Below are 18,499 nucleotides of genomic sequence, written 5' to 3' on the forward strand. Positions count from 1 at the left end.
TTGTTATTAAGTAGGCATGTAGCTATTTAAAAATATTAAAGATACATAGAAAGATTTTAATTTACAAGCATTTAAAGTTCAAATTTTGAAATTCATGAAAATCCTGAAAATTTGTAAATCATTTTATAGGTAAAAATTGAATACAAGTTTGTTATAGTTTAAACTATAACCAAATATTTTTAAAAATAAATAAACAAAGATATTTTAATTTTAATTTTGGATGATATAGGTACTTAACAAAGAATACCTAATGATTAAAGTTATTTTGTTGTGAATTAAAAATAATAAAATATTATTTTAAGGCTCTTGACACTTTTAACATACATTATACGTCATATTCATATACACAAAGACATTTTAAAATGCAATGTTTTTGTCTTTAAAAAATAATTCTTCAACTTACCACATTACTAATTATTAGTAAAATAAATTACTTTAATAGTAATATAAGTATATCAAAAAATATAGGTTGACAGGCTGTTTTTTCTTAAAATGTCATAATATGTAATGATTAATTATTAAATTCAAATTTAATGCATTATAATACCTGCATTATAAACCAGTGACTTAATCTTCAATGGTGAGCTACAATCAACACCTGTACAACGATTACATACTTCCCTTCTTTTAATCATTATCTTATTTTTATGGTATATTTTTTATAAATTACAACATACATTGTATGTAAATTAAAATATATGTTTAATATACATTAATATTTTACTATGAACTGTTATACATCAAGAAAAGTTAAAAAATATAAAAAAGGATAAAATGTAGTAACAATTTTAAATTATGTTTATTTCATTTTTTTAAAAAAAACAGAATAAAATGTACAAAAATATTTTCAAAATGTTGAAAAAGTTTCTGAAGATCGTTTTTCATAGGTATTACATTTAAAAGAATCACCTCGCATAATATAAATGATATCATTGTTACATATTGTTTAGTAATTTTATTGTTCATCAAATTTTGGATTTTATGATAATATTAAATAGGTAACTTTAAACATATAAAAATGCATATTTATATTCATTAATCATTATAAATTAATATTATTTTTAAGTACCTACCTAGGTAATCACTTTTAGTAAGTTCTAAAAAGCAATCATTATCAGACTATGCAGAATGCAGATCATTAGGTATCAACTAGTAATAATATTCATATATACTATGATATATATATTAGTTAATAAATATTATTATACTATCTACTATTTATAAAGTTCATAACTGTATAATAGTGTATCAGTATCACTGAAGTCTGTAACAATTTTGGTCTTCAAATAATACATAGGCACACTTTTATACATTTCTGATTCATACATAGGTATATTTTAATAATATGGCTTTGTAATTTTATTTTGTTTTATTAGATTAAACGCCAAATGGCTTTTGGAATAATATAAATAATTGATATATTATTAATGTCAAATAAGTAATCAGAAGTTGTGAAATAAATTTCTAAATATGTGGGTTATAATTTTTTTTAAGAATAATGAATTAATAACTGTCATAAATACCTAAACTTTGAATATATTTTTTTTATATACAATTATTAATAAGATATCTAGTATCATGGCATTTAACATTTATAAGTCTTAAAAGTAAAATGAAGTTAAACTACAATATTAATAATTAAATATATCAAAATGTCAATCATTAAGGAAATAAAGATAATTCTTTTTCATAGTAATATGGTTGTTTGTAAAGTTGTTAGCAATTGAATTACTATTATAGCTAGGTACTTATTAAATAAGTATTTAAAAGGTAGCAAAATAGTTAAATATTAGGTATTTAAAAATAAGAAAAATAGTACAATACCAGATACCTACCTATCTATTATTTATTAGTATTTAATAAAATAAACATAGGTGATTACTGATTAATTAATATAGTATATACTATACATTAACTTATAATTTATTAAACAATTTTATACCTATGTAACTTATGAACACCTAATATTTGTAACTGACCCATAGTATCTTCTAATTATAATTGTTACCTATAAGTATTATATAATAATAATAATAATAATGTTGATAAATGACAGATAATTAACTATCAAACTTAAACTTAGTATACCTTCTTTACAAATTGGTAATAAATTATTCCTTTATTATTATTTATTGGATATTACATAATAATAACATAATAAATTGAAAAACCATTAAAAAATTATTTCTTTACTTAATAGTAAATTATCAATTAATGCAGTCTGTGAATTATTTAATTTAATCAAATATTCAAATGTTTTTAATTTAAGCTAATTAGCTATTATATAATTTTGATGATAATTGTATTATAATTAAAACTAAATACTTCACAAAATGTATTTAAATATAAGTTGTTTGTACCTAGACCTATTTAATCATTTAGAAAAATTATTAAAAACATAGGTACTAAAACAAGCATGTAGGTATGAAGTATAATAGGTATATAATATAATTTATAAAGTAGGTATACCTATAGGTACATTACGTATATATTATTGTATATATGATATATAGGTATAAAAAAGTTAGAAGATACCTATATATTATGTTCTGTAATCGCTAAACAAATATATTAGGTGAAAATTTATAATTTACAATTAATATTGTTATATAACTATTATATTAAATTAAAATAAAATATTACAATCAATCTCACCAAATCAAATCCCTGTATAAATCGTCAACATTATTTAACACTTGTCTATTACGCGAGTAAAATACAAGAATAAAAGATACGACACTAACCACTGTTCAAAACTGACTGACCGACTAAAATATACTAATCCGTTCGGTTTGGTTGCTCGGTCATGGCTAATATCTATAGGTAGGTAGTTGTTTGTTTATCAATTACCTTCGTTTTTTTTTTACATAACTACCTACCTACTCGTATAATTAATGGTGGTATGATACAGTTTACCATTCTATTATTGAGTTATAAATTATAATATTATTTCATGTAAATCGTTGTGTATGTCATCAACTTTTATATCTTAAGAAAAATTAAACTGATCATGCCTCAGTCTTTATCCAAAATAAATAATAATGCGTATTGCTTCCAAAAATATAAATGATTAAATCAGCTCTAACTTTCTATGGTAAAAGTATTATGCCATACCTAGAAACATTTCAAATGGTTTCGTAATAATTTACCTGATAAATATACCTATTATTCAATTCATTATTTACACATTTTTAAATTATCAACTTTTAAGTTCAAAGATCATTTTTCAAAGAAACGATAAAGCGATAAACTATACACATTCAAGTTTAAATACAGTTTTATTAAATAGGTACCTACTAAAATATGTATTATCTAGTTACAATAATCCAATTTATAAATAGTTATTATCATTTAATCTTGGTCAGGTAATTATAATTTATTATTCTGTGTACTTAAAAGAAGTAGCAACCTGACATTTTTTCTATGACGCAACTATCAAAAATAAGTAACCATCCAGTTTAGGTTATTGTTGTTTTATCCAAGTTAATGTGGAGGACTACCTAACTCTTCACACAACCTATAAAAGTGCTCATTATATAATACATTATTCATAAATGATCAATGATTCTGTCCCACTCACACGTTTTAATGTTTACATGAATTGATAGCTTAATAAGTAAGTAGCTTATATTTAGTATTTACGACGTCTCACTGGTTAGAAATGTTTCGAATCTTAAATTTAAACGTATATAGTAAATTTAAATTTGAATTAAATGCTGCACCGATGATACCCATTGAAAATATTTTAGTATTTGGTAAACCATGCCATAATTGATATGATTTAAATCTATAAAATATTCTTATAAAATCAATGTTACACAATTACAGACTCAATGTCATTAAAAGTTTCCATATAATATGTGTATAATTATATTAAACTATTTATTTTCATTATTCTAGAAAAAAAAATATACTTATACTTATAATATAACATTATAATATATTTATGTTTCTATAAAAGGTAAGTACATTTAAACATTTTTAATAATAGAAACTTTATTTATATTGTAAAGACCTACCTGCCTACACAATACGTACGATTTTTAAAATAGACTAAAATGTTTTTAAACAGATATGGTGTTAGGTGATGTTGTATGAACTATGAGCTGAAAAAATTAAACTTTGGCACAAAAATGAAAATGTTGCATAGTTTTGGCAGGAACTAATGAATTTATTATTTTAACCCAGCAAAAACAAAGACAATTTGAGACACGATTCCAACTCATAAGTCATACCTATGCTCATGACTTCTGATAAATTTTTTCTAATATATATATTTTTAACAATTTTAATAGTTTTACTGGTTATTTATCATGTATATATTAATGCATTTAGAAATTTTACACATCATCGTAAAAGTTTTATGGTATGTAATGAACAAACTACTCCACTATACGACCTTTAAAATCAAAACCATACACGATGCAGCTATAATCTCCCACAAAAGGTTTCACGAAAAACTTCTTTCAAACTCTAATTACTTCATCTCACTAATGGCTTCAAAGGCACTTCCTAACAACCCAACTAGTTGCCTTAAATGCAGTGTAGAGATCTGCTTAGCTTATATGACATTCTTACATAGTATTTAATGTATTAACTTCTTTGTAAAAGGTGACTCGATTTCGAGTCTACCTACTCTACCATCAAGACATTATCACAGTTTATATTTTAATTCTTTCATCAAATTTATTTATTGTATATAATATTTAAATTGTAAATCATCAACAAACGCCGCCACGCTATTTTTTTAAAAAAAGGTTAGGTACATGACGAATTATTTCGTCATGGTTAGGTACTTATTCAATTCTTATTTTTGTTTTAAATAATTATCTTCTAATAGTATTTGTGTTACACCAAAAAAACTAGGCTCTAATTGCCTGATGTGAGATACATTATTTCATTTTTTTTTTTTATTGATAGTAATTGATTATTTATATTTAAATACAAAATATTGGTCTTTTTATTATGAAGTACAAGCCAAAAAAGGAAGATATAATCCAGATACAATAGAGGATTTATCACTAAGTCACTTTGTTACACCCAGGAAAGCTAAAAAAAAATTAGAAATGGTAAAATGTAAGTTTGACCAAAAAAGAACTCAAAATGTAAATTTAAAAAAGCAGGTGAATAGACTGCAGGTCAAACTCAGGACCTATAATGACCTTATCCTTCAATTGAAATATAAAATTTTTTTGTCTGAAAATTCACCTGTTCATTTACAGGTGTAACTTTATTTCTTCATTTTTTAATTTTTTAATTGTTTGGATGTGGATGTGATTGAAAAAAAAAGTGAAGATAATTTTAATAATTTATTTTGTGTTAAGTTCTATTTATTAAAAAAATATATATTATTGTTTTTTTGCCAAATTACTGTTTTATTTAGCATTTGTTTGGTTAATAATAAACGTGTATGATTTTTAATGTACTTTAACTTTTTTTGCAGCGGGCCACGTATTATTTTTCAAAAATCTTGCGGGCCGCATTCGTAGTAAAAACATGTATTTTATACAAAAATTCAGTTTTATTATTACAATTTTTATGATTTCATTTTAAATTACAAATTATTATTATAATTAAAAGTATATTATGCTCGATCCACAATCGATTTCTAACAGGTAACAGTCAACATTTATACCTAAGTAGGTAATGTAATTTATCTTATCGCATTTTTCCTATAGCGATGGCTCAACCAATTTTATCGAAATAGAATATAATATACAATGTACATGCAAAATTTCAAATGTGATCGCGGACCGCGGAAGACCCCTGCTGTACAGTATAAAGGTCCCCATACATTGCAGTGGTGGCGGTAAAATTGTGTCCGAGCTCATTTTAACACTACCGCCACCGCCACCGTCACCACTCACCGCTACCGTTGCAGTGTGTGGGCACCTTTAACAAGGTAATACAATTTTAATAATAAAAATATTTATTTGTTTTCCAACTAAAGTTTTACAATAATTGTATGTATTATATTACAGTATTACCTACCTAAATTATTAAAATCTGAAACTTGTGCAAAAATGCATTCCCTTACTTTTGATGGAGCATATACAAATGCAACAATGTGCTCAAAATTAAGAGCTTTATTAAAAATAAATGATGACTCAAGTTTCTGTATAAAAAACCCCTGTAACAATGAGCCAATATTTATATTTTATGATGCATATCACATGCTTAAATCAGTAAGAAACATATTAGGGGATATGAATTATATATACAACCATAATGGACAAGAAATAAGTTGGGGTGACATTACACTTACAACAAAAAGAAGAAGGCTTAATTATGAGCTGCAACAAAATTAACTAACAAACACATATATTTTCATGGTGAAAAGATGAACGTGAAATTAGCAGCACAAGTATTAATAGCGTAGGAAGCGCTTTACAATTTTGCAAGTCATTAGGTGATCCACATTTTAAAAATGTAGACCTAACTGGCAACTACTGCTGAGTTCTGTTTCATAATAAATAATGCATTTGATATTTTGAACTGTAGAAGGTAGAACTAAAAGGTTAGTATATTAAGGTCTATGGTGAAAACGCGCCTATGGCTTATTGCTTATTTTATTTATAATAAAAAGTTTTATCATGGATAAGAAAACAGAATAATGTTACTGATAAGTGATAAATGTAAAATAATAAATATGGGGTAATTATAGCAAATACTATAGATAGTATTTACTATTTGGTCGTAGTAACTAGTAATTCTGAATTTCTAAGTCCGTGATACTGCGTAAAGCATAACCAATTATCATAGTTTTAACAACTACTAACAAACTTAATAATATTATCTTAAACTTAAATTGTTTCAAATTTTCATTTTTTGTTTTATCGTAAATTTTTGAGTCTACACATAGAAATTACAAAATAAAAGTAAATTAATTTAATTTGATTATTATATTTCTATTTTTATAAATATGTGTAGTAATTTTATGTTTTGTAAGTGATTTTCTGACCAATTAAATATTCAAATTATAAAGCAGTATAATGACTATAGAAGAAAGACGGGAAGCCAGACGCAAAAGAATATTAGAAAATTCAGAAGTTAGACTTAAAAAAATTACTTCAATAAGTTCTAAACAAAACATATTAAACGAACAACCAGAATTTATAAAAGACAAATCTGGTAATAAATATTTGTTTAGTTGTTTGTATTTAATAATAATTTTTATGTAATATTTTGAAAATTTATAATTTTTTCAAATATCTGTACTAATGTACTATATTATATTAAAATATAAAAATTAACTTTTTGATTATTAGGAATAACATATAATATTATATTTGTATTTTATCACTTTTAAATATTGAAAAAATAAAAGTTTTATTACTCTTTCTATAATTTATGTACTTTAATTAGTACCTACCTTAATAATAACAAATTTTTTTGCTTTCAGAAAATTATACACAGAATTCTGAATTGCTTGATTTTCCTGTTCTTAATTCTGATAAAGAAAATGTGATACCAACAGTTCTTGAAAACCAACAAGTGTTTAACTATGAACCAAATCATTTCAATCCAAAATTACATTCCAAAAATATTAAATATGAAATTAAATTTTCGTCTATTACAATCTTACATATTATTTTATCTCAACTTGTTTTAGTATTATTCTACTATGACTTAGGATTTTTATTTGGCAATGTAAGTAATACATAATTAAATATGAAATAAATTTTTCATGTCATTGTAAAAATAAGTATTAGAATGTTTGAAACTGATTGAAACTTGCTATTAAATAATTTTAAAACATAAATAAATATTATTACCATTTAAATTATAGTAATAGTTTAAGCTATTAGATAATTGAATTAATGTAATAAAGGCTGGACTCACTCAGCCTCTGTATATAAAATTAATTCAATAAATAAACCTGATTCTGTATGTTTCTTTTATATCATTAATATAATAATTTTGCATTTGATTTTTTTCTAGTCAATAGTAGTGCCATTTTTGCTTAGTGCAATACCTGAATTATATACATCAAAGGAACAACATGATAGTATTCACATGATTGTGTTATTAATGATGGGATTTTCTCAGAATTTTGCAAAAAGTATATCCAGATTTTTCAAATTGGCAAGTACAACAGGAAAAAGATTTTGTGTATATATGTTTTGCTTTATATGTTCATATGCAATTTTTACTAATCTATATTTTGATGTTAAAGTTAATAGTTCTATACAATAAAAAATCTATTTATTTGTAAAATGTATATTTTTAATTTTTTTTTTACAATAGAATAATATATTGGATGTACCACAATATGTTGAGTTTAATATTTTAGACCATTGGAATTTGTTTTTGAGAATTTTTAATGCAAAAGTTTATCGTAAAAATAAAGATGGCCAATTGTTGTAATATCATAATAATTTTTATATTGATACTTCAATAAATAAATAAAATCAATTCCATTGAATACCATTTAAAAAAGTTGTCTTAACTCTTAAGCTATTAATAAAATGTCATTCTTATATACTGTTAAATATTAATATTCATAATTTTAGTTTGATTTATCAAAGTATAGTTTGCAATGATTTAATAAAACTATTCCACATCTTAATCAGTGTCGGCCTAGTCCAGGTGGCTAGGAGGTGATTGCCTCCAAGGTCCTTTCAAGAAATAAATTAAATTATTTACCAAAATTTACCTACTATACATATTGTATAGCCTAGTGGTATGCGTTTGAATCCATTAAATAATTTTATAATAATAATACAATATTCATTTTATTAGCTTAATGATAATAAAATCACAATATCATAGTCCGTGGTAATAATACAATTATATGATAAATTTGAAATCTATGATTAAAAACAAATAAGATAACCCGGTGAAAATTGTCAGGATGAATCCAGAAGTGTTAGTTCATTTGAAAAATTCAAACTAAATTCTTTTAACATTTTTGATACCATACTTAATAGTATTGAAAAAAATTTGTTCCAAATGAAAATTTACTCAGAGATTGTTACTAGTTAGATCTAAAATCATTTTCCAACATTCAGTCAATGAAACATAGTGATGTATTAAAACAATTTGTGAATTGGCAGGAGTAGACAGATAAGTAATATGCTTGGAGATAAAATAATTTGCTTCTCGTTTAAAAATTTTCTACCAAATTTTTCTTGAAGTGAATTACAAAAATTATAAAAATTAACAAACTGAATCAACTAATGATACTGAGGGCGAAGATGATGAAACAATAAAACCATTGTAGTAAATGATGCAAACATTGTATTTTTTGTGCTTTTGTAAAAATTTGAGAATTATTTTTTTAATCAAATCTGTTTTTTAATCTATTCATAGTTTACAAATTTATATTAATTTTACCATCTACACAAGTTTCGTGCAAGAGAGTTTTTTCAAAATTATAAAAATTATAAAAACAAAATTAAGATCTACTATTAAACAGGAAAATTTGGGCCCGTTAATAATGATGGCTATAAAAAAGATATAGAAATTGACCAAGAAAAATTAATTGACAATGTTGCTCACTCATCAAATTTTTAAAAGATCACTAATATAAACTGTACTATACTAACAATCTTGTTTTGTTCAATTATATAGTTGCTATACATAATATTATTACATTCTATGGTTACATATTGTATAAATATACAATTATATTAATTAATATAAGATCTTTAATCTTAACATTTGAAATATTTTACTTAAATGAAAGCTGTCAATAAAAACTGTTTTTTTGAGATTTGGTATTTTTGAGAGTCCCTTTAAATAATTTTCCTCCTGGGCCCTTTAGATCACAGGTTGACACTGATCTTAATAGATTTTAATAATCATATATATTTATGCCATTTTCAAATAGTGAAAATGTTGTTTTCATGAACTTAAATCATATTTGTATACAAGGGGTATCTAATACAACTTATTTTTTAATTTTTTTCTCGTGCCAGATTGGCATGGTATAGACGACTTAGCAGTTAATTTTTGTTGAGGCACTAAGCATCTCACATTCAATTTTAAGTATATTGATATCCTTAACATTAAATAATGGAACTGTCCATTGAACAAGTTTTCAACTGTTAAGTATATTTACTAATCTGTTTTTAATTTCCAGAGTAATTAACAACAATACTCATGGTACTCTAGAAATTTGATAGTAACATTTTTCGCATCAGCTGTACTGGCCAGAGCATACACCAAGTAATTTTTTTTTCTTAAATGTTGATGAGCGTTTTTAGAATGACAATCAACTCACAGATTCTGTAATTGAAAGACCAAAAATAATATGGCCAAGGTTAAATGATCAAACAATATTATAATTTATAATACATTAAAAATGAATAATGATTTTGAATAAAAATAATAAACGTGTACTAGAGTTCAAATACATCTTTCAATTGATTTTTATTTTTTCAACAAATAAAGAATACCATTCATATAATAATATACTACTAATCATTATGTTTGTTAGTTGAATTAAATATTTAATTTAAATCACTATTTTTTGGTAAAATATTCCATCTAAACAATCAATAATTTCAAATTTGTTAATGAAATTATGATTAGTGTAAATAATATAATGTACAAACAATCTTGTATTTTATAAGTTTAATGATAGTTTATAATTTTTATCTTTGTTTTATTATACTTTTTTAATTTTACAATTTTTACAATAAAATAACTTAATTAACTTTTAAAAATAATTAAATATTAACTTATATATCTAAAAATAGAGTACAACTTTAGAAATAAATGTAATATTCAAACATAAATAAATAAAATTACTGATTACTTAAATGATGGCGGATTTCTAGATTCAATACTTTCTTTTTCTTTATCTTTTAATTCAAAAAGTTTATGTATACCTTTTCGTAAAATCACAAAATTATAATCTATAATTCCTAGGAATAAAAATGAAATTTAAAAAAATAACAATTTTTTTTATATTTAATTGAATAAAATGTTTGAAATTTTGTAACTCACTTTGTTTTTCAAAGTTATCTTCTCTAAGTATGCATACAAGTGCCAAAAAACTGCATACCTCTCTTAAATATAAAATTGTGCCATTATTTAATTTAATTAGACTTGAACTTTGATCATCAAAAGCTGGATCATTCGTCAATCCTGGATTTTGGCCCATACTACAAACATTCTTAACATAAAAAAAACCTTTTGATAATAACTAATAATCCTTAAATGAATTACCCATAAATATTTGATAAATCTATAACAACATCAATCATATCACAACAGAGTTCATAACTTTGAATATCAACTGGCGATGAATCAGTTGCAACATATATTTTTGTTTTTACATCATATAAAAAAGCTTTTTCAATTCCAGATGTCTGAATAATGATATTCAGAAAATTTTCAAGAGTTGCATAATGTGGAATCATCTTTTGCACAACTCTACTAAATGCTTCAAATATGCTATGATCATAAATTGATGTCAAATGGAAACTAATATAAATTTTTTGTTCATCACCTAAACAAAATAAATCATTTTGTTTTAATGTGATAAATTTATAAAACATTACATTAAAATGAGACTGTTTTAAAAAATATTGCAGTTAACTTTTACAACAAAATTAAAGTTAATATTTTAAAATTGACCTGAATCCACAAGGTCATCATTAGCTCTTTGGTGAATTTCTCGTTGAGTTTCCATTTTAGTATCTTCTGTAAGTCCATCCACTTTATGAATAAAAACTTCAAATTTTATATTCTTATTAATTTTGTAGGCTTTTGTAACAACTGAATGTAAACGATTAAGTGCACTAGCTATAGCATCCTTAGAAAGAATATAGATAAAAAAAAATATATATTAATTTGGGTTTAATTAATCTTATAAAATACAAATAATAATATATTTACTTGAGCATCAATCACAAATACAAGTGATTGACATCCTTGAAGTATAGATTGTACATCATATTCAGAATCAGTAAAATCGAAGTGACCAGGAAAGTCACAAATTTGGAAATTTACAAATGCTGAATTATTAACAACATCTTTTAGCATTGAATTATTACTTCCAATAAATAAAGTCTCATTAGGTGACATTTTTTGAAATACTACTTTCTGTATAGAAGTTTTCCCACTCCTTAAAAGTTAGATAAATATAGACAAAGTATGGAGAACAAAATATTATATAACAATTTACCCTCGTAAGCCCATAAGTACAAGTCGTGGTAAATCATCTCTATCTGATTCTACATCTTCATCCGATATAAATTCATTAAATTCATAGTGTTTAGGTAATGACCCAATATCAAAAGTAGTACTAAATGATTCTTCCTCAACTCTATTAAACGACTATGTAAATAATTTAATTAGGAAACAGAATCAATTGATAATATTAACAAAAATGTAATTTATTTTATATTAGTGTGCTATATTTAGAATAAATAATAATGTTGCATTAATTACTATTCCTATAGGCTATAGTTGTAAAAGTACAGACAATAATTTATAATAAACTTTAGGTATTAAGTTTTAATAATATTAAAAATAAATTAGGAGTATAAAATAATATTTTTTTTTATTCATTGTTTTATTTAAATATATAGGAGCAAACTCTAGGATTTAGGGAAGGGCTAAATTATTTTTTAAAATTACTTGTAATGTAAGTAATAAAAATTAATTTGGAATGCACAGTTATATTTTATAGCAGAACACACAAAAATAAAAAATATAAATTAACAGTGAATATCATTGTTTTATAAAAAAAAAAATTTGCAGCTTCTAAAGTATTAATTTGTTAAATATAAAATAAACTTCAGGTTTTTTATTTATATGGTCCAATAATGCCACTAAATCTGTATCAACGTTGAATTTGGAAGTGCAATTTTATACTTGAAAAATTGAAAAGTAGTTACTTGAGTAGTTTTTTAATTATTTAATTACAGTTTTTAATATATTTAAGGTACCTACTGATTTAAAAATACTTGACTCTATCAAGTATGAAAAAAAAATTAATTATATACATACCATAATGAATTAATACTAAAAAATTTAATTTTTAAAATATAATACTGAATATGATTACTTAGAAATATTAATAAACTATTAAAAATATTTTATATCATTGAACTTTCGTTTTTAATTATTGATTAAGATTATAAAGATACTTTATATCAAAAAGAAAAAATGTAAGTGTATTTTTCAAAAACAAGATTTAAAAGTCAAAAGTTACACTTGCACATAACAAATTACAATAATTAATAATTATTTGAGTACATTAGAATTTTAGAATTCCGGACATAAGATATTATATTATTATCAATAATCAGGTTAATTGTCCATTTGCCCAGATAAAATAAATAAGAAATGAATATGTTCACAACTTGCGTTATCACAAAATTTTTGGTTATTTTATAAGTACCATAGTACAGAATTATTCAGATGGTGTTGTGTTATGTTAAATTTAATTTTTGTACGGACGAGTACCCTATGCTTTAGATAATTTAGATTTAGTTGGAGAGTATTATTATAAATTAAATTATTTAATTTTTAACAGGTAGGTATAAAAAAATAATAATTTTTATATATCTGTCATAATAGAATAAAATTATCTATGATATCTGTGCACAAATCAAATAAATATTAAATAATTTCATGATAATATTATCAATTATCATATACAAAACACAAGATGAATAATCTGTTACAACAAAGATAATAAACTTGTTTATCTATTTTTATATCTTTAGAATTTAGATAATAAAATTAAAAATATGCATAGTCTATATAAATCTGTTAACTGTTTACATACTCGCATTATATAAAAATTGGTAAATTTAATATATTTTAGAAAGATTTTAGATATCTTAGATAAGACTAAAAACATTTTTATAGTTAATTTAAGTAACTGTGGTAAAGATCAAAGAAGATCACTAAGGTCTATGAAGAAGATATACTCTGAAGAATTTGTACTTTTACATTACTGCTAATTAATATACCTACATAATATGTCCAATGTTTTAAATATAAATTATTGTGAAAAATCATCAGTTTTCACTGTTCTGTATTTGTCATTTTTATTAAAGTTTTAATACGATTACTGTATTAGAGAATGCAATGAGTAAAGAAAAATTTTCAGGTACGATTTATTTTAATTATAATATTATTATGAATATGACATGTTTGTTGCAGGCTCTTTTATTGATTTAAAATTGTTCATAGTTTATTCATATGTCATTAAATTATAATTGAAATTTAAAAACTATCTGTTATGTGTTGCAGATAGTATATCTGTACTTTTAGAACTTCTAGAGGTATCAATTCATTGTATACTTTATGCAAGAAAAGTATATCCTGAAGGTATTTTTGAACTAAAGAAGAAGTACAGTGTGCCTGTGCATGTAAGATATTTTATTTAGTTTGTAAAAATTATTTCATTATTTTATCATAATATGATTTAATATTTGAAGTAGAAATTATTACCTATTTAGTTAAATTCAAAATTAAATAGTAAATTTTCAAGGTTTCTATTTATCCAGAATTGAATTCTTACATAAATGGTACACTCAATGCTGTTAAAAGTCTATTAAAATTAAAAAAATTGTGCAAGTTGGATGTATGCTTTTATAACAAAATTGGAGTTATAGTTGAACGTTGTGTATTTAATATTCATAATGTTGAACTTGAATTGAATTTATCAGATTTTTCGTAAGTACCTATTTATACTTACACTATATTATTTTACTTACACCTACTTACATTATTATATGATATTAAATTTATATATATATATATATATTTTTTTTTTTTTTTGATAAGGAATATAAGAGATCCGTATTTAATCAAGTTAGAACAAATGTTGAGAGCTTTCTGTTTAAAACTAACAGTTTGTGATTCTTTCTTAAAACCTTTACCTCCAAATTGCACATTTCAGATTCACATTCATACTACTGAAACAAACTCTATTGAAATTCAAAAGGATACAGAAGTATGTACTTATTAATTGAATATTTATTGATAAAATACCGTCACTTGCTTGAACTTAAAATAAATTAATAATAAATCTAAGTTCTTGTTTTCCAAAATAAAAAAAAAAATCATATTTTAATAAAGCAAAAATAGTTGTGGTTAAATGAACATACTGTACATAGTGGCATATAACCATTAATGACTTCATCTACCTACCATGAGACAATTTCTCAATAGATAGCTTGTTTTTGGGGCAGTATTTAAAAACAAATAATTTTACTTATACAAATCTTTTTATAATTCAAATCTTATCATTTGTATTAATTTTAATAAAGTTTGTGTTAGGTAGCAGCGTCCAGAGGCAGAGTCACCAATAGCACATTTATTTAGTCACAACTTTTGTAATTATTAGTAAATAAAACCTTAATGCAACAGGAAATCACTATATCCATAGTGACATTTTCTATCAATGCCAATGTGTGTATGGGTTTCAAATCATCAGCACTATTAATACAATGTAAAATAAATTAACATTTCCATCTTCAATATTTTTTTTTTTTTTTGAAAATGATATAAAAATTATAAAATAAAAATATCATACTTCAAAGCAATATGCACTTAACCCGTTAGATTTACCAGTACCTATATTATATTCATGTGACATAATATGATAATATTAAATATAATATGAAATTTCTTTTTGTAAATACCACTTTATATTTTATGAAAGAAACTTTTAAAAACAATCTACTTAATATTTAATATTTTCATTTTTAGGAATTTCCATTAATACCTTGTGAAAAAAGTGATACAGTTTTAACGTCACCTGCAATAGTACCATTACGTAGTATTGACTGTGAACATTTAAATTTAGAAATCTATGCTGAAGAAGGAAATAAAGATGAAGACCCAGATTTGTTTACACCAAGTCCGTTAATTTAAATACCCTCACTATCAATGTTAAGTATGGCATTAGCAATATGTTTTTCATGTATCAACTTTTACTAACAAACTTTATTATAACTGTAAGATTATTATAGAGACCATACTGATCTAACTATGTTAAATTTCACAATTTATTTAGCAATATATTTTGTATGTATTGGTAAATTATTTAAAAATGAAGATTTTAACCTCTTCCCTCATGCACATCTTGATCAATTTAGATATTTGTTGGCAAATATGGTTTTTTGGTTTTTTCCCACTCCTACCTATAAGGCATAGATTCCCTAGCAAGGTACCACAAACTTTATTTAGGGTTCTGCAAAATTATTTGAAATATATTTTTATTATATTATTATTTATGCAATAATAATTAAAAATAAAAATATATAGTTAATTTTCAATACAACAATTTGTTTTATAAAATATAATATGTGTATATACTATATACATGCTTCTTACTACTTTCGTTTATACTTATGCACTGCTAAATAAAACCGAAGTAGCCAATAGAGTGCCTCCGAATTTTTAGAAAATGACTAAGGGTGCTGTGAATCAATAAAGGTTGGGAACTTCTACTATAAGGCTTTAAGTATATTTAGAAGTGCCCCTGACGAAAAATGAAAAAAATATGAAAAAACAGGTATACTAAAATGGGTATTTCGAACAACTTTGTTTAAAAAAAAAAATATTCAAAAACTTCAATAGTTGCCATCAATGTGGAGTATAGAAAGCTTTGTCTTTTTTATACATTTATAAAAGAATAATGATTTCATTTTTATTAATTTAACCATAATATTATATTAAAGTCAAATGTTAATGATAGCACAGAGGTAGAAAAACTAATGCAAATAGCTTAATTTTTACTTAATGCAGACTACAAATGATTTAATATTGTAAAAAATATAAAAAATCACAACAATATTTTTCCATTTTATGTCAACCGCATATTTTTATTTTAAAATTTTGGCCCTATATTGTGGGTGTTTAAAAAAATGAATACTCCAAAAAACAAATTAAAAAATTATTAGAAAACAATTGTAAAGGTAAGTCACAGAGTTAGAATAACAAAAATAACTGTTGAAAATTAAAATATAAGGTTACGTTTTTATCAAAATATACCAAAGATTAACTATTTAAACCTAAAAATATTTTCAAAAATACAAAAAAAATCTTTTTTCTGTTAAATGTATTAAATTATGATTTCGGAATTTTAAACATACTATATTAGGTATAATTTTATCATGTTCATTGTTTATTTGTTCAAGCAAAGAAAATATTCTTACTCTTTTACAGCTTTAAGACTGTAAAACAAATTGGTGAAGGCAGCCTTCATAATTTCTCTAAATTAAATTTTTGAACATATCTATTACACTCCTCTATTATGTTGGTATATTTGCAAATAGCTTATATTGCTTTTAATAAATAATTATACATAAATATAATCTTATTCCTTTAATAATATATTTATTCAAATTTGAACTATAGGTAGGCATTTTAAAATATACTTAAGGACTACCTATATTATTAATATCAGTTTATTAATTTACAAAAAAAAAGTTTGTTCTTAAACCCAAGGTTTAATTGCCACAGCCCACTGAATTCTCCAAAAAATTATACAACAAATTAAGCACTTGTAAAATTTGAAAAATAATCAGTACACCTACTCAATCTTATCCAATTCAATTTTATACATCATTAAAGAAAATATTTTTAGTGACTTATTTAATGTATATTTGTGGAGAAAAACTCTTGCTGAGCTTTGTCTATATATATTATAATTGTGATGACAAGTAAAGCCAAACAATTTGGACCAAGACACATATATCAGGTAATTATAACTAGATTGTAACTTACACTAAATAATAAAAATGCCATTGATATAAATATTAGTTAAAATGAATAATTGGTCAGTTTGTATAATATATGTATCTAATAATTAATATATTTCATGCAGTGGCGCAACCGGGGGGTGGACTCCGGATCTGGACCCTCCCCTTGGCTCGTATAATAGTAAATTAATAAATAAAACGCCACTTAGATTTTTCTTTGAGAAATGTCTATATTCGCGCTTATTTAATATTTCAAATAATAATACTAATTAAATAATATACTGTTAATACAAACATATATTGTTATAAAAATTAAGTTGGTTTATTTTGTTGGACCCCTCCCATGAAAAATTCCTGGTTGCGCCACTGATTTCTTGAACTATAATCACAAGTAAATATTATTCTTAATCTATGTATTAAAGGATATTATATTATGAAGTACTTATTAAGAAGAAAATGTAAATTTGTATAAATTAATATTGATTGACAAATTGACATATAATTACTTTAGTAATATAATTATATTAAGTAATGTATAAATTTAATTCAAATAAATAAATAAAATGAAAGAAACCGTGCGGTGTACCTAGGTATTTGTGTGCCCCGGTGTACATTTCAGTTAATTTTAATATTTGGTATGCAATTTATTAAAAAACCATTTTTTTAAGTATAAAAGTAGATATTAAAGATTCATAATTTACATGTAATTATTAACTTAAATATCATTCTACAGTATACTATTTACAAATACATATATGAAAATAAATATCTGTTTTGGCCACACTTATTTCCTTCTCATTCCTTTAAAGATTCAACTGTCA

At 23.5% G+C, this 18,499-nt stretch overlaps 4 protein-coding genes across 6 annotated transcripts in view; 2 read left to right on the forward strand and 2 right to left on the reverse strand.

Annotated features, from left to right (window-relative positions):
* The window catches only part of LOC114120401 (phosphatidate phosphatase LPIN3), a 29,446-nt gene extending 26,627 nt beyond the window's left edge, over positions 1 to 2,819 (reverse strand). For 2 of the 3 annotated variants that reach the window (XM_027982284.2, XM_027982282.2), the window contains exon 1: positions 2,656 to 2,819. The gene's annotated coding sequence lies outside the window, so the exon portion shown is untranslated. The remainder of the gene's footprint in view (positions 1 to 2,655) is intronic. The other variant, XM_050201813.1, reaches the window with a different exon arrangement.
* Positions 2,820 to 6,647: 3,828 nt separating this feature from the next.
* Positions 6,648 to 8,221, forward strand: LOC114120443 (uncharacterized). The gene is made up of 4 exons (XM_050199131.1): positions 6,648 to 6,878; positions 6,950 to 7,131; positions 7,403 to 7,650; positions 7,942 to 8,221. The coding sequence occupies exons 2-4, from the start codon at positions 6,993 to 6,995 to the stop codon at positions 8,194 to 8,196; spliced, it is 642 nt and encodes a 213-aa protein (XP_050055088.1). The 5' UTR covers positions 6,648 to 6,878; positions 6,950 to 6,992; the 3' UTR covers positions 8,197 to 8,221.
* Positions 8,222 to 10,588: 2,367 nt separating this feature from the next.
* On the reverse strand, positions 10,589 to 13,230 carry LOC114120471 (ras-related GTP-binding protein C). The gene is made up of 7 exons (XM_027982387.2): positions 12,964 to 13,230; positions 12,137 to 12,288; positions 11,848 to 12,076; positions 11,587 to 11,764; positions 11,176 to 11,458; positions 10,954 to 11,111; positions 10,589 to 10,871 (listed from the first exon to the last, which is right to left on the reverse strand). Exons 1-7 carry the CDS (start codon positions 12,964 to 12,966, stop codon positions 10,759 to 10,761), a joined length of 1,116 nt encoding a protein of 371 aa, XP_027838188.1. The 5' UTR covers positions 12,967 to 13,230; the 3' UTR covers positions 10,589 to 10,758.
* A 392-nt stretch (positions 13,231 to 13,622) lies between these two features.
* Positions 13,623 to 16,014, forward strand: LOC114120481 (mitotic spindle assembly checkpoint protein MAD2B). The gene is made up of 6 exons (XM_050199130.1): positions 13,623 to 13,766; positions 13,831 to 14,074; positions 14,218 to 14,336; positions 14,459 to 14,643; positions 14,755 to 14,923; positions 15,682 to 16,014. Exons 2-6 carry the CDS (start codon positions 14,053 to 14,055, stop codon positions 15,844 to 15,846), a joined length of 660 nt encoding a protein of 219 aa, XP_050055087.1. The 5' UTR covers positions 13,623 to 13,766; positions 13,831 to 14,052; the 3' UTR covers positions 15,847 to 16,014.
* Positions 16,015 to 18,499: the final 2,485 nt, after the last annotated feature.

Source organism: Aphis gossypii, chromosome 2 (genome assembly GCF_020184175.1).
Source record: "Aphis gossypii isolate Hap1 chromosome 2, ASM2018417v2, whole genome shotgun sequence".
NCBI lineage: Eukaryota > Metazoa > Arthropoda > Insecta > Hemiptera > Aphididae > Aphis > Aphis gossypii.